At 37.2% G+C, this 18,135-nt stretch overlaps 1 protein-coding gene and 1 long non-coding RNA gene across 22 annotated transcripts in view; one reads left to right on the plus strand and one right to left on the minus strand.

The window, feature by feature from the left end:
• Positions 1–18,135, minus strand: part of adgrb2 (adhesion G protein-coupled receptor B2) — a 280,363-nt gene that overhangs the window by 144,253 nt on the left and 117,975 nt on the right. For 19 of the 21 annotated variants that reach the window (XM_008421604.3, XM_017307459.2, XM_017307461.2 and 16 more), the window contains one exon: positions 3,463–3,543. In XM_008421604.3, the coding sequence (XP_008419826.1) occupies positions 3,463–3,543 (81 nt within the window). The remainder of the gene's footprint in view (positions 1–3,462; positions 3,544–18,135) is intronic. The other 2 variants (XM_017307460.2, XM_081612614.1) reach the window with 1 other exon arrangement.
• Positions 4–7,239, plus strand: LOC103472167 (uncharacterized). Its single transcript, XR_534813.3, has 3 exons — positions 4–3,060; positions 5,772–5,826; positions 5,923–7,239. It is a non-coding gene; the product is annotated as an uncharacterized LOC103472167 (long non-coding RNA).

Below are 18,135 nucleotides of genomic sequence, written 5' to 3' on the forward strand. Positions count from 1 at the left end.
GGAGGGAGATGTTTAGGCTGAAAGACGATCCTCTGCATTTTAGTTCTTTTTTTTTTTTTCAATGAGCCCAAGTCCTTATATGGATTTTTTTTTTTATCTTTCACTTTTTAACCAAACTTATGCTATGTTTAGATCAAAGGAAGTGCCATATTTTCTATTTCTATTTAGCGATAATTTGCTTGGATGGTAGGATGTACTCTTATTAGTGTATTAAAGTGTGGAATTCATTTTGGAGATGTTGTTAGGAGAAATGGAGCAAGTAAAATGAACAAGAAAGTTATAGAAATATTGCATAGTCCATTTTAAAATCTAATATTGCTGTAGGCACAATGTGTATGTATCTCATTCCAAGATAAACATCTCACAAAAGTCTTAATTTTGCCCATTTTCACAATATCAGTTTGTTTGTGCTATTTCGGTTTGGTAATCATGCTACTCTCTTTAATAAACAATGTTACTGACTAAATTTATCTCTTAGTTAAGTTACTACATATGACTAAGTTACCTTTATGCATCTTCCAAAGTATAGAAAAAACTATCACATACAGGGGAAGTCAAAAGCAATAAAACGCCTGCATTTCTGTCAAATGGCATCCGTCTGAGTAATCAAGCTCAACAACAGAAGAACATGTCCAATATTCTCAGGGGCTTGGTGTTACTTAGACAAGTGACTGAGGAATAGAAAAGCCAAGAAAACGGATGTTCCTAAGTGGAAGAGAGACCTTGCATTCACAAGAGAGTACTGGAAATTGTTTGATCAAAAGGCTGTAAGATTTTATAGAAAAAGAAGAAATGTGGAGAAAATATTGGGTATAGTACATTTTTTTAAGAAGAAATGAGGACATTTTTTCTTCAATTTTATGCTCACAATACTATTAAGATTAACATTTTATGAGTGCAGTAAAAAAAAATGTTTTCTTTAGTTAGGCTATTTATCTTACTTGCTTAACACCCACTATGTAACAGGGGCTGTCAATCAATTACAATACTTTATTGTGATAAATCACATGTTGGCCATAGTTTATGATTAATTGCAGATTTCTAAGAAACCTTAGAATATGTTCATAATATTCCAATGAGCATTGAAACAACACAAATGATGAGGGGAATGGTGCAAAAGATACATCTTATGTTTGTGCTGCTTTCCCATTTTGACTGCAAAAGGTCATGACAAGTTTTTCTGAGGAAGATTTATTAGAAAGAGCTTATTGAAACTAAAAGTCATAAAAGTCTGCAGAGCTTATTTGGATCAAGCTCAAAAATGTTTTAGATGGATAGATTTTAAACCTGCTGTTTAGAGTAAATCTTTTTTGATTTAACTGGCATAACTTGGAACTATTTCTTGTGTCTGATGTTTTTGTATTTAATCATTTTCATGTTGTTTTCATTGGTTCATAGAGGAACCAATGAAAGCAAATTATGTTTTGCCATGTTGTTTTTGTCTACAACAGTAAAATAATTCTGGGTATCTTCCCATTTCTTCTCCCTGTCAACTGTGAGCACCATTTACAGAGTAGATCAGAAGAGTAGAAGAAGTGGACAGCAAGGGAGAGAGAGAGTGGAGCTGTTTTCAGAGATGACATTTTAATTAATGGCATATTAGCCCCACAGAGAAAAAAACTGAAACAGAGCAGGAATAACATTCAAACTACAGCACAGAACATGTGCTTTAATTGTGTGTAAGAAAAACAACAAGGTTAAACTCAATTTTACTTCTGTGGTTTAACGCCTCAACTTTGACAGCCCTACATGTTACATTTTAAAATCTAGATTATTTCCACTGGCATTTTTCTTTCACTTGTTACCCATCAAATTGACAATCCAACTAAAACGCGACAGACTTCTGAAAAATAATGGATTCATATGGAATGTGGCAGCATTGTTGCTAGATCCAAATCTGAAGAAAGATACTAATATTATCATAAAAAGACAAAAGCTGTAGGTCATCACTGCAGATAGGCCTGTCGAGGAAAAGAAATCCTATATGAGCAGTCTGAAGGATAAAATAAATAAATAAATTTTGAATCATAATTCATAGAAAAACATCTTTAGCACCCATACAAGTCCGAGTGCTCGCCCTTGATGTGCAATTCTCCAGCCAGCTGTGGCGAGGGTCCCATTGCTCCCACTCAGTTGTGCCCTTGAAATCAACAATTGAACACAACTGTAAATTTCCTCTCCCCCCTTTTAAATTGTTTATGAGCTTCGTGTCCTTTGATCGGGGCGTCATCACACGGCAGAGGAGGAAATTGAATTAATTGCATGTCCGTTAATCGCATTACATCTTCATTAACATGCCGTGAGTCAGGGCTTAAGCTCATCACGCGTGCCTGGAGGAGAGGAAGAGAGGGGAGGAGCAAGGAAGAGCAGGAGGGGAGAGCAGTTGAGAAGGACAAGATGCAAACGGGGGTTTCCCTCTCCGTAGGCTCTCCCTCCTCAGCACAGCGGTGGCTTTTTCAAACGATTGTCTCCATGAATCCTAGTCTTGGTAAGTATTGGATTCTTTAAGATAGAAAGCGTTCTCTTTTCTTCAAATGCTAGAAGTCTCAACTTAAACCACATACAGTGCCTTGCAAATGTATTCAAACATCTTGAACCTTTTGATATTTTGTAAGAACTACAAGCTAGAGTGTAATTCATAGGGATGGTATCTAATACACCAACATAAATCTGTGCCCAACTGAGAAGTGGAAGAAAAATGACACACGGTTTTTAAGTGTGTCATTTTTGTATTATGCATTATGTATTTTCCTGTCACTTAGTGTCATTTTCTAGCACAATAAAGTAACTATGCAACCTTCAGTTGTTATAAAAAATGCTTTATTCAAATCAAACATAACTTAACTGAATTTGATGAATTAAAACTGGCCTCTGCCTTCAAAAAGCTCCAACACTTTCTGATGTCATCACAACAACGGTCCTCCATTATGTAGTTTACAATCGTTCTTTTTAGCATTGGAGTGAGAAGTAGTTCATACAATTAGCTTGCTAATTGTTGCCAACGCTAGTCTGGAGGAGCTGAGTGAGGGAAGAGGTGCTTCTGAAAATAACAGCCTCTAGGTGGGTATTAAACATACTTTTCATTAAGCATATATTTCTATTCTTTAAAAATATGGACTGATGTAGTATTCTAATGTTACTATGGTAATGTTTTCATTAGCTGTAAGTGGAAAATCACCATAAATAACCAAAAATAAGGCTTCCAAGCATCCATCTGTGGGTAATTAATATACAGTATGCAACGTCTTTCACTTAGTGATAAAGCTCCTAAAACAAATGGATTTCGAAAATATTCAGTTTTTGAATGGGTCTATAATTAATCAAGGGTGGCTTCTTTAAGTCGTCCCACTGTGCAAGCACACAAAGAACTGAAACTTTTCAGGTACATGACAACTTTCGGAGGTCAAGTTGTTCTTCATTTGCTCCAGGAAGCGAAGACTACCTCACACTCCTAACACTCACCTGTTTGTGCCTGAAACACACCTGGCAGGTCAGCTGATCGTGGCCTTTGGGTCTTCACCTTCAGGTCGTCATCGTATGGGTCTGAAACAAGCAAGAGGGATAAGCTATTAATCTTAAGCTCAAAATGTGCTTTTTGAGCGCATTTTTTTAATGTATTGATCAGGTACTACAGGTGTGTAATAGTGTTTTCTATGTACTAAATTAGGTCAACTTGTACTGGAAGCCAATAGCAGTTTTAATGCTTCGGTGAATGGGAGCTCGGCATCCTGCACTTCCATTTTTGCACATTCATGGAGGTCAAAATAGGCAAGTTTCGGTACATCCAAATCACGACTTGGCAAAATAAAAATACAAACGCCTACATGTCCTTGGCTTGCTCCTCATAGTAGAAAATTAATGGGGCGTGTTGATGCAGTTTGACACATAACGTTCACACTTAGAAAAACGGAATGTCAAATCTTCATAATTACCAAAAACCAGAGAAAGGGTCATTTTGAAGAACTCCTCGACTTTGAAAAACAACATAAAAGGCGCAGCGGCACTGTGATGCTGCTGTGCACCAAACATGAAATGATGTAAAACTTCACAAATTCAAACACTCAAATAAATAAACAGGCTGAATAGCCATGGCTGAGCTTTGGTCGGTTATTTCAGAAACATGATGTAAGTGTTGAGCATGTATGGAGAGGGAATACGCTTCCTGAAAAGTATAGCAAACAGTGCAGGAGTCTGTTTTATCTCAGTCAGTGCGAACGTATAGTTGCATGAGCCGAGGCTGTTGTGTGAGGTGCAAATTGATTTGTAGGCTCAGCTTCACCAGCACAAGACTTAATCAACTCCCACAGCAGGGGAAACAATCCTTGATTGGGTAAGATCTTCTTCAGTTTGCCGCTTCTTGCCAGTGGGATATTTAGCAGAAGTTATATTCATAAAAACAAACAAACAAAAAAGGAGCAAAGACAAACGGCTCAATGTCTGAGGTACATGATCCACATGGGATGCCAGTTTACGTGTTAAGACTACACAGCGCATAAATGATTGGCAATCAAAATATTTAGCATTAACCTAGGGGATGAACTAAGAAAGAATACGAACATGAGGGAAACATTGCTGCAGTGATCTGCAAATTAACACTCAAGAAAATATGTAGTAGTTTTGCTGGTAAAGATATTAAACAGAAGTGGCTGTTGTAATTTGACTCTACAAATCTGTCAAATCATCCAACTCTTTTTTCCAATAAACTTCTGTTGCACTTTGTTCTTAGCAGATCTGTTTCACCCCTGGACATCTCCATTGTGTAAAAAATCCAATGTGTAGGCTTGTGATTTTACATTGCTTTTCAATTGTTGAACATTCTGTGAAGCCTAAAATACATAAAGAATGTGGTTGTGGCTTGAACACTTAGTATTGGACAAGATCATTCGGAAACGCAACGAAAATAATAGCAAATAGCAACGTAAGACGGTAAGATTTCACGGCAAAAAGAAAGTCCTTGTGTACTCTGAGGAGATTCTCATGGATTTAGATGATTTCTTTTCCTATTGTAAGTCAATGCCACCAGAACATGGGACCACTCAAAGCCCTCTGTGCCTGCATGCAGGGTAAAAAGGTCACACCGGGGTCCACTCAATCCCACATGGGACTGCTCTACAGTTAGTCCTGTTTTCTCTAAATGGATATCAGAGCAAATATTTCTTTGATTGCTCATTTTCCGAAAAGATATATACATTTCATATAAGGACATTTTGAGGCATGAAATAGCAACAAACTTTCTCAGCTCTTGGGTAATTGTAATTACTGGCTATACATCACTATTAATCTGTTTATCCTGTTTGTTCAGCATCTACAGCCCTAATTAAATAATAATAATAATAATAATAATAATAATAATAATAATAATAATAATAATAATAATACTGCCCATTCACTTCAATTTCCATTTTACATACTTCTTTTTGGCAGTTTTTACTAACTAAAAAAAGACATAAATATTTTCCTCTCTGTGACTACATTTCTTTTTTGTTTGTTTTTGTTTATTGGAACCAGTTGTATTTATTGAGATTTTCAGAGGTCATCATCTACCAGTTTTAGTTATTTAACATGACAGAAAAATATCCTATAAACTGACATACCGTGACTTGCGTCGTACATGTAAATATTTATGTATAATGTATTATTCATTATGTATAATAAAACATTAAACAATTATCTTACAATTATCTTACTCTCAAAAATGTAGCACAATTCTTTAATAGTTTTTTGATCATGAAGTTGCTAAGTACATTTGTTTTTTTGCTTTTTGCTTTAAGGTGGAAACCCTTGTTGCTCAGGAGAGTAGAGAGTTCAGTGAAGCAGCGCTGGCGAGTAATGTCTCACATAAAATGACCAGCGAGCGCTACTTCTCCATCCTATTGTTTTCCTTTTCCCCATTGTTTGTCTCTCTTTGTCTTCGTTGCACAGAGGAGGATCTAGATGGATGCTGGAGCAGAGTTCACGACGACAGAAAGGGAAGATCAATATTTACAAACCCGTTTGAGCGTTGACCTTTCACAAACTCCGCCATACTGTTTAATGTTCTGGCCTGCACTTTAATGGACACATCATCACGCACTTCATCAAGCTGTCCTGCCCCCTCGTACGCCTACTTTATGCACTTCAGATTTTTTTTCTTTTTTTTTCCTTACAATCTCAAGGGGAGTTTATCCTTGGGATGTTTTGCTTGGAGTGTGGTAATAACTTTGTCAAAGCCAACTGGAGTATGACTGAAGTAAAATAATTTAAAAAAAGACATTTCTGCTCTAAGAAATGAAGTGATCACATCCTCTTAAGCTGCAGGCGCTAAGTTGATTGAAAAAGCCTATTAATATGTTGAAGAGAATGCAAATCTGAGTGAGCTCAACATATGAATTATGAATCTGCCTTAATACAGGTGATTTAAAGAAACAAGCTTGATGCTAAAAGAGGTGTAATTAAATCAAGCACCTCTAATCCGGTTTCCTTTAACCCCCTATTCTGGTAATCGTCTGGGAATGCAGCTATTGACGCAGTTGCATTGAATTAAGGGCTAGGAGTTAATGTAATAATGTGGGTGTTTTCTGGCTAAATATGTCTCTTCAGCTTGGGCACAGAATCTTTAAACGACTCTCAAGTGCTGCTCCGGTAATTCAAGGGTGTCAGTAAACATAGTAAGTTATTACAGAAGTGCGTTTCCACTTGGCAGGGTGCAAATGCAAATCTGTTTTCCAATACTTTTGGAGAAGACTTTAATCTAATTTTAAAGTATTAAAAAAAAAGAAAAAAAAGAATGTAGGTCAGATTTAAAGGTACAAAGCTGTGAAAAAAGGGTATAAAAAGGGCATATTTTCCCCCTTTGACCGCTATTTTTGCTTTTCTTTTCGCCAATATTAATATCAAAGATGGTCTAGCTGAAAATAAAATGCAGTTTTCAAATTATTATTTTTTTATTAAGGAAGAAAAGTCACCAAAACCAACCTGGCCTTGTCTCAAAAAGTTGCTTTGGGTTATCATCCTGCTGCATAGTCAAAGTTCAATTCTCCTCCAGTATTTTCAAGTGGAGAGAAGAATTTATCGTTCTATCAGACACTAGTGATAAAGGTTTTATTTATGTATTTACTTTATGTTTTTGGTCAGCTGAAATTTTGGCCTTGGTATTGTGATATGGATGCCATTTAGCAGTGGCTCTACTACACAAAAATTATCCATGTTTCCAATTATTGTGAAAACCATAACATAATATTTATGAGCTAATGCACTTCAATATATATGTCAAAATCATACAAATGAACACATTTGTATGAATGTTATTCAATATGTGTGAATAAAAATACCTTTGGAAACTTTTTATTGATGGTCTTATTTACAGACATTAACTCCACAAATCATTCCACAAATTTGCAATAGTCCCTAAATCAAAAGGTTATAGTATTGATTCAGAACTATTAGGCCAGGTGGATTTTCAAATTATCATTTTATTTGATTTCTACATTTGAGGAAACATATAATTCGCATCTTAACTTAAAATATCAATCTGTTATCACCTATGCATAATGATGGAGTAGACGTTGTTCTTTTAGTCTACATGGTGTGACAGCCCAACAATTTTCAAGTCCTGATATTTTATTTTGCGCTTTTCCTTTTTGTCAGATGACCTTCAACAAAAGCAACCATGTTAATCAAAAACAAATGAAAAATGGAAACAAAAATAAATCACTTTGCTGTGAAGAAAGAGCAGAAATCAGTCCTTGAAATTTAATAGTTTACTGGGTCTTTGGTTAGTAATCACTGGTTATTTTCAGTTAGTTGGAATTCATTGCTGAAAATTGTAGCGTTTCTAAAAGCATTCTTTCGTTCTCCACAGTGCTTTCAACTGGCGCCTTCATCACGGTGTTAAGAGAAGGGGAGATCTTCGAAAAGCAAAAACAAAAACAAAATAAATCCAAACCGATACACGGCCCAAGCACCAAAGCTTGGTGCTAGCTTGGTGCATAATGCTAGACACAAATACCCTGTGATACACATGACATCACAGAGAAAGGAAATAATAGCTACAAACTGTTGTGAAGTTGTATAAAGAATTCTTAGGATTTAAGTCTGCATGGAAGACGATGCATGGGTGTTCTTTTTTGTTTGTAAGTGTATAGGTGTAACGGAAGTCCACGTTTTGTGTGTGTGTGTATATGTATATATATATATATATATATTAGAGGTGTGCCGATCGATCGGCTACCGATCATAATCGGCCGATTTCCGTGAAAAAGTGTATGATCAGTGATCGCCGATCATGGTCTCTTGTTGCCGATCACACAAACTGATCACCTGCTTCTCATTTCGCTGCCTTCCTGTGCAGCTGGTCTCCTCTTTCCTTCGCATGGCATAAACGCGTAGCAACAAATCCTACAAGCAATGTGGTGTGGAACTATAACGCACTGAGTGTATGGGGAAGTTTGCGTGTTGCGGCGGAAAATTTAAGCACGTGGGGTGAAGCATGTCAAAATGCATCAACACGACGAATCTAATAAGGCATAAAAACAATGGCATACTTGACGGAGTTTGGCTACATCGAGGCTCACTGCAGTAAAAGACATATGGAGGATCAGATAGCAGGTAAAGCAGCGCACAGCTACAAACACTCACCCGGATTAGCATGACGGTCAGAAAGCTAAACAAATAACCCGCAAAATTATTTAAGTCTTCGAGCTGCGATGTAAAACGTTGGTTCTGCTCTCACTGTTGAACTGCTGCTACACGCTACAGGTAGTAATATTTCACAGACGGAGCGCCGCTTCTGCTCCACCTGGTAGTGACTCTCACACCGAACCTCTGCTTAAAGCTGCAGCATCTAACTTAAAAAATACCTTTTACATACATAATAAACTTTCGCTGTCCTCACATGAGACAGATAATCTCTGAAAAAATAATCGAACTCCTCCCTGTTCTGCATAATTACTCCGCTCAGTCAGAAACAGTCAATCAGAACTAGCAGTAATCAGCTAGCTATGCTATCAGGAAATTCTCATTCAGTAACTCAGGATTGTTTATTGTAATGTAAGCTGTATTTGCATTTGAATGTAACATTTTATACTTGAATTTTTTGGCAATGTTGAGAGGTCTTATTTTGACACTTATTATTATTTAGCCTCTTCAGAGCCTTCATATGTTTTCAGTCTGTTAAAGATAGTATTACCGATAGCAGTACAATTTGCACAATGCCTGTTTTGTTTTTTTCTTGGAAAAAGTTATTAAAAACAAGTTTTTGTTTAAATTAAGGTGAATTAATGGTTCCTTTTTCTACATAATGTAACTGGTAGTGCTTATGATTAAAAAAATAATAATTATGTGGTCGGTATCGGTGATCGGCAGTGATCAGCCCTCATGGGTGATCGGAATCGGCAGGAAAAAACCTGATCGGCACATCTCTAATATATATATACACACACACACGCATACACACATACATACATACATACATACATGCATGCATGCATGCACGCACGCACGCACGCACTTACATACATACATTACATACATACATACATACATACATACATACATACATACATACATACATACATACATACATACATACATACATACATACATACATGCATGCATGCATGCACGCACGCACGCACGCACTTACATACATACATTACATACATACATACATACATACATACATACATACATACATACATACATACATACATACATACATACATACATACATACATACATACATACATACATACATACATACATACATACATACATACATACATACATACATACATACATACATACATACATACATACATACATACATACATACATACATACATACATACATACATGTGTATATATTATATGTATATAAGGGCTATGAAGTGGAAAAAACAAATAAGACTGCAAATGATTACCATTACTGACATTCCCGCCGTGTGTATGAGTGTGAATGCAAACTGTCTGAACAGATACAATCAGACAACCGCACACACCGAGCTACTTCTCAACCGTATATCAAATCTGAGCTTATAGCTCTCCGGTTGCTGTCCATTTACTCCAGGGTCCGTCTGGGAGAGTCCAAACTGATAGAAGTGCACCATAATGGACTTTTTATAAGCCACTGGATAGACAGACCCACTCCATCTTTCACTCTTTCTCACTCCGCTCTAACCTCTTTGCCTCTCAGCAGCAGATATGAAGACAGAAGTTAAATCTGGTTGGAGCAGAGCTCTCGGTTTCCTGACTGTGGGGGGACTTGGGGTCGTCGCGTGCCTTCAAGAATGGACTCAAAATCCAGTTTAGTCGGGGCCCCACTGGCCAACAGAAACAAGATACTTTTAATTACATGATCTCTCTCCGTCTTGAATCTTGATTAAATACAACATCATAAAAAAATACAACATCTGAGCATGAATTTTATGCGATATATTTTGAGGATTTGTTAAATTTGAGAAAAAAAATACCAGTGTGTCCTGGTATTTACACACAAAAAAGTGTAAAATAATCGTATTTATTGAAAAACAAAGACTGGTTAATTATTCACACCATCTCTCTGCCCGCCATAATGCTTGTTGTATAAAAAGCAAAGAAATCCTTTGCTTTCTATACTTAAACACTCCCATTTTTAGGAGCAGCAATAGTTCTGGACACGTTTGTATTTCTTGTAAACAAAGGAAAACTGAAATAGCAGTTTTGAGCAAGCAGTGCACAGGAACAGGTGGGGGAGGAGCACACGCTTTACTCCAGAACTTTGTCTGGCTTCAAACCACATGAACAGAACGCAAAAAAAAAATATAAGCAGCTTGGAAATAGAAACTTTTTCAGACCTTTAAATTAGACCAAAATCTAATTTAAAAATACAGGGGATATACTAGATTTTTAGGTTTTCGCACAAAAAAAACACATTTAGCATCGAGAATTCCCTCAGAATCTTAGTACAGCAGCACTACGTCCTTAAGAACAGTGAAGGCAGAAGGAAGAATATTTCATTGAAAGCATGGTAGCAAGGTTCACTGCTTTGCACTCACCAATTAGACACAATGGCTTAGCATGTGAAATGTACCTCTGCATAGTCTCTCAATAGTTATTCTGTGAAGTGTTTTAAGTCATGGCTAGAAGATTGACTGATGAGAGATAAAGCTAAAGTCCCTGATGAAATATGATAATACCGTCTTTCCTTTTGTTCATTGTACATTTGCCCTTACCTATCAAATATCATTACCATTCAGGTGTAAAAAAACATATTCTCACCATTATCCCGATGAAAGACTCCATGACTACCAGTTTTTAGTTTCCTGCCAGTGTCTCCCTTTATTTAAATTTCAAATACCCTGTTATCCTTTGTATGCGTGAATCCAGGCCGCCATATTCGCATTAACACAGTTTCAAGGGCATTTGGGAGTGAAGCAGGCCCACAGCATCACAGACTCCCTTTCAACAGAGGACAAGAAGTGCTTTTCTTATTTTTCTTTGGGTTATTTCATATTTTAATTTTGCTGTAGCGTTTGTCTTTGTCATGGTGACGTTGTTCTGAGGACCTGTTAGCCAACCTGTGTGAATCACCCAACTCAGACCATGTTATCTGCTCTACATTGAGGGTAAAACAGGGACGTTGTGATCCAGTTCGGTACTCTAGATAAAACATATTGATTAATGCATATTTCAGCCATTGGCGTTGAATTCCCAGGCGAAATTCAACTCTCAAGTTATGAGAGTTGGTTTGACCGCCGTATTGATACGACCTGTATGGACACAATTCGTTTGGCATTTGGTATGTGCCAAACTCATGCAAAACTCAATTATGGGCTACGTACAGTTTTTTGTTGCTCTATGAAATCAGATTTCTACCCGACTGGTCTACGCATTTTCAACCCTTACAATTATGTTAGCTTTGAGACATTGGCCGTCTCCAGTTGCATGTTTGTCGGTAGCATCTAACCCAGTTGTAATTCTGAGAAAGATGTTCAAAAAGATATGAAAACACAATTAAAAGTAAAATGCTGAACTTATTAAGCTTTTAAGCAACTCCTTTTGTCTACAAAAGGTACAAGGTCATTGCAAAGTCACAAGTCTTTCCACTCGAGTCTTGAGTCAAGTTCCAAATAAAGACATGAAGAGTCCAAGTTGAATCCAAAGTCGAGGCCTGCAAGTCAAAAGGGAAGCCCAAGACCTACACTTTTAAATTTGAGCCTTAAACAACTCATTTGGAGATTTTTTTGCCAGACCAACCAGCAAGAGGAGAGGATCTTTAAAAATGCTAGAAAATCATTGCTGATGCTGTTTTAACAGACAATTTGAACTCGACAAGTCAAACCAAAACTAAGTAAATTTATGATTTAATTTCAAGTCACATGACTCGAGTCCAGACCTGTACTGTATAGATATTGGAGGCAAATTCTTTCGTCAAATAAAGTCTCCTACAAGATAGACCCTGGCAGAGTGGTCCAAAGAAAGACTGCAGGAGGGTAAATGGATTGTAAAAAGCTTGTCAGTATACATTGATATTTATGAACTATTGGAGTGGAAAATGGTATGGCCAGGGTAGTGTATCAGTGACAAAAAAAAAATCCTTATTGAGACATTTCCATATCATTGACAACACTAGACTGAACCTTACTTCATTAATAATTTGGAAAAAAAAAATCTTCATACTCCAAGGTTTAGAGACATCATTTTAAGCTACAAGGAAAGATGGATCCTGCATTTGAACAGTCTATAGATTTAGACTGCATAGATTTTCAACAAACACAGACCACTGGTCCATGAAGGATGTCAGATTAATTCACATAAGCCTTCAAGCCAAACCTCATCTCCTACAGCTCTCCACTGTTTATATCCACCGTTCTAATATCCACTGTTGTGCAAAGCCACAATTATGTTTATGAAATAGTTTCTGTGCCAAAATGAATTATGTAGCGACAATAAACAGTGTAGTGGGTAAAGTGCAACAGGCGAGAAAACAATGAATTGTAGAGGCTTTATGTAGGTGTGATGAGGTACAGCAGAGCTGGGGGTTTTTTCGGTTTCCAGTGCCAAGACAAGAGCAGTGATATTGTTAATGCACTGATGACAAGCATTGTTTGCAACATTTTTTTTTTTGTTTTTGTTTATTTTAAGAGTTTAGCAGTACAATTTCATAATCTGTCCTTTAAAGCAATGAAAATAAGAACAATAGTTTTCCAGGTTGGAATTAAAGTCACCAAAAAGTAATGATCAGATTGCCGTCAAGGCGTATAGGGCCGAATTGCTGCGATAGCGTTGTGTCCGAATTTAGAATCAGCCGAAATACATCGGCTTGTAACATTAACGAGTGATGAGCTAAATACCGAACTCAACTGACAGCCAATGAAAGCGTTCAATCCTTGGTAAATGTCATCCTTCCGTCTGTCTGTGCCTCCGAGGTTTTTGCAGCTTTTCTTCCGTCTGTCACACATTTGTCTGACATAACAAGACACACTACAGTTGGCTTCTTAACGCGCTCCTTATCGGGCAGCGGCTGAAATGTATGCATGTGACGCAGCGGCAAGAAAACATTGATTACTTGCTCACAGTTGCCCGCTGCACTGGCATGCTGTTGCCATAGCAACACTGTCATGCTGAGGACATAAATGAACTGAGTCGGGGGAGGAGGGGCGAGGGTGGGGGGAGACGTGGTGGGGGTGGCGGGGGTACTCAGGGGAGGGAGGGGATGAGGTAAGTGGATTATAAATCAGTGTCCGCACTCGTTCACCAGACCAGTGACTGAGGGAGGAGAAGTCCGCCGACTGTCGTTTCCGGCCATGTTGAAGGACAGCTGTTGTGGCGTTGCTGTAACTCTCATATTTTTTTTTTTATTTCCCCTTCTCATCCTATGTGATTTTCTGAGTCCAGTTGCACCTGGACTAAATGTGTGTGCATATACATACACATCTTAGTAAATGTTCCCATGTAACGTTTTAGTTCCATTTCTAACACAATTTACTTATCTTTATTATTGTATTTGCAAACCCTCCAATGCAGCAAGAGCAAAACCATTGCTCCTTTTGATATTCTGCAAGTAAATCCTATCTATATTCCTTTCTCTAAAACTTTAATAATACTATATTTATATTACCCCACCCTGGGCGTGCCCTTTTTCTTATCAATATAGCCCTCAGTAAAAAGTAGTTGTTTTTGATCAATATTCTATTAAACTAACCAATTTATTTTTAGTTTGTTTTAGTTTTCTGGAAGCCCTCCAGAAAACATAGTATTTCAAAGGTTTCGTTATGACAGCACACAAACTAGGATCCCATGGCATTTTGGGAATAAATATATTCCCCAGCATCAGTAATCACCATTCTACTTAACAGTGAAGCAAAATATGGACACATGAGTGATCCCTCGTTTCACACCATACACCAGTGTTTGCTGCACACAATCTCATTATTAGCTTTTTTTTTTCTTATATTTGTTTTAAAGCAGGCGTCTGCAAATTTAACAATTCCAAGAGCCATTTGGCCCTCAGTCTAACTTAATAAAACTTGTTTAGAGCTGCAAATGTTACATGGCTTTTTGAAAGAAATAAAAACTTTGGCGAACATCTTCTGCATGAAAATGCGTTATGTTTAAATAACTACGGTCTTATTTACATTTTCTTCTGTGGGATGTTGATTTTTATGGAAAATATATAAAAGACGCAGCATAAAGTAAAATGAACACATTTAGCTGTTACTTTTAGTGATGCTCTGTTTTACAAATTTAATGCAAAAAAATAAATTGCATTTGTTATGTCTATATTTAAAGTATTACTTGCTGGTTTATTATTTTTACTCATGTTAGAGAAACTTGCAGGTCCATAAATGCAAGTAGCAGACTCCTGCTCTAAATTCTAGTAAAGGGCAAAGTTATTTTACAAACAAATCTGATTCAAAAATACCGTAAATCAAACCTTAGATGAATAAAAGGACAGACATATATTGCAATATATTAGATATCATCCCATGACAGGTTGTGGGAGATCACCACACTATCACACAACACTAAGGACTATTATATTAAAGTCTGATCAGATAATAATCAGTAACTGAACTCATATGCACCTTGAAAATAAAAGCCAAAGAAGTTCAGAGCACAGACTACCAGGGATTTTTATTTTTATTTTTTATAAATCATCACAGACATCCACAAAAACTGTCTGTAGCAGCCAGACTTTGATTCTTATCCTTGTGAAAACAGGGCACAAAACATGATGCTGAGATGGTGACTCCTGCCCTCAACCTCCCCTCCAGGTACAAAACACTTTTACATGACTAACTTCTACTTTTTTAGCTGGCTTTCATCAGCCGGAGGGGTCAGGACAGGAGAGAAGATAGATGGCCAACATTTGCACACTACTGTGCACTCCACAGCGCCAACACTCCCAAAGATAAAAACACGCACACACACAGACACACAGTCAGGTCTAGTGAGGTTTTTTTTTTCCTTCCCTTTTACACCTGCTGAATGTTGCTTAATCTACTGCAAAACAGGATGATGAATCATTTCTACACTTCACAGTTTTATGTTTTCATTTTTTTCTTTTCTTTTATCAACCCGTCAAGCTCAAATGATGAACCTGACAGGAAAATATCAATTTAACGGTGATGTAGTGTACTGCTGACCCGAGGAATGTATTTTTAAAGGACTCTACTTTGAAAATGTCCAGGCTAAATATTGTTTGTGATTTTAATATTCATGTTAATGACGGCTCTGATATTTTTTTGCATGGGCCCCGATCATGGCCCACTATGAACCTTGTTTTTACTTTTGGCTTGAAAATTAATTGGCCAGTCCTGAGGAAATTTCTTTTCTGATTATTATTGAGTTATTTGTGGCTCCCTGGTTGTGACTGAACCTCCTGCTCGCCGTGTGGTCAGTTCTGGACTCAGAATCTCCTCTACTGCCAGTCAAATGTATTTGTATTGAACATTTCAGTAACAAGGTGATTGAGAGGCCTCAACTATATAGAGAGACACAGTAAACAAGCAAAAAATAATAATAAAACACTAAAATATAGAGAAGTAGAATGAATTAATGTTCCACTTTTTATTAGTCAATTGATAATCTGTGGAAAAATTCTCTATTGCTTTTAATTTGTCATCTGTTTTCAGTGATATAAATGTATCTATTCAAGTCAGAACTGGTCCGTTAAAACAGAGTTCATTGTTTTTAAACCCCCACCTTAAATTAATGGCACTATCCACTCTTGCTGAAAATATGAACACTTGGAGGAAAATTAATTTGCAGGTCCAACTACATCATTCGGAAGATCTTTTGGCTCCTTTTTAATAATTCTGTGAAAAACCCTAGGGCTACCGACCTTGTGACTAAAAGCCGAGGTATTCCCAAAGTGCTTTTTCACACCATTAGTGACATTGTTACTCCTGCTCCACCTTCTGTTTCCATCTCATTTGACTTTGACTGTGAACATTTTCTTTCCTTTGTCTTAGAAAAAGTGAGTCATAAAAGAGATATTTTCCCTTTCATAATATGTCACTTGTTTCTTCGTCCATACCTGCTCCTTCCAACCAACAAAGAAAAATGTACTCTCCTCTATATGTTAGTCATCACATCAGCCTTTGACTCAATTGACCTCTGGATCTTTACTCGACAGATTCAGCCTGGCGCATCTGGATCTGCCCCACTAAGGTTTTCTTCAGACATTCGTGGTCGTTCATTTAGTGCGTCTTAAATTATAGGTCTGATGTAATGTTCACTGTAATGTTTACTGCATGGTTTCTCCACACAACACCTTGTGGCCAGTGTTTCTAAAGGGGATACATGCATAAAGTTTTACTTACTCAGAGAGACCATGTAAAAATAAAAAACGTAAAATATATAAGGAGGTAAAAAGTTGGGTGAGTGCTGAAAACATATCTTGGGAGTTATTACAATGATGCTTTGTCATTATTTTATATTTCTGTACATATGTGTGTTTCAGTCTTTTTTTCTCATCATTTGGTTATAAAGCTCATACCACAGAGACTCTTATTTTCCTCAGTGCTTATAGCAGACGATACATAGCGAAAAATATGTTCTACACATGCTGAGTGAAGCCTGTTTACCTGTTCACTCTTAAATAATCCAAACAGGGCTTGATGTTTCTGTAAAAGGCTTTTTGCTCGCTTACAAGAACACATCCACCTACGCGTTGATAACTTCTGCCCGTAGAGAGAGATCTCAGTGGTTTGTGCTCACGAGTCAGATGCGGTGACCTGTTACAGGTGTTCATAAGGATTTTCCATAATGTCATTAATGTTCATTACGTTCGAGGTTCTGAAAAGAAAAAAGAAAAAGAAAAAATCTAAATCTTCATTGTCCATTCTGAGTCCCTGTCTTGGGGAAGTAAAAGAAATAATGTAAACGTAAGTAATCGTGCCTTTACTGACAGTGAAATGCTTCTGTCCAGTCCGCCATAGTGTGCGCTGGTCCGACTAAAGCGAACACATACACACACAGAAAGTTAATATGGCCTGAAGTGAGAACATCTCTTTGGAGAGGCTCAAGAGCCAGCAGAGCTTCACCAGATCTCGTGACAGGCTGACAATGTTCATGATTTCCTTTTCTACTCCTGCCTAAAGGTGTTACAGACAGCTTATTTCAAGGTGTTACACGGAGAGAGTTCCTGGATAAATAGTTGTTACTATTCAGGCATGAGGCTAATCGAGAGGGCAGCACAGTTATCCAACTTTGTGGAAGGAAGGGGTGTTCCATGCTTAAGAGCTGCACTTTGGCCACGGACGAAAAACAGATGGAATAGCAACCCGACTGCTTCTAGTAAACTTAATACAAAGAATTTTATTGACGTTTTTTCTGGTGAAATGACTCTGTTTACAGGAATCAAAAAACGTGTCCTAACACCCACTTGCACAAGAAAGCAGTGGTGTGTGGGTGCTAGCTTCATGGACGTGTAGTATCCAATGAGAAACACTTTTTAGAGAGGTTTCATTGAGTTTGCCTTAAAGTAAGTCGTTTTTTTGTTCCTACTGTTTTGCCTTGCCCTCCAAGACATTTTTAAACTGTTGTAGAATAATCGAGGAAGATGAGTTTCTTAAGAGGTTTTCATTTCCTGTCAGTGTTGAATAACAGTGTAAATAAAATATTCTATTCTGTTTTTAACTTATGAATTTACGTAACATCCTAACTTGATTG

The sequence above is a fragment of the Poecilia reticulata genome, chromosome 11 (assembly GCF_904066995.2).
Source record: "Poecilia reticulata chromosome 11, P_reticulata-male-v2, whole genome shotgun sequence".
Taxonomy (NCBI): Eukaryota; Metazoa; Chordata; class Actinopteri; order Cyprinodontiformes; family Poeciliidae; genus Poecilia; species Poecilia reticulata.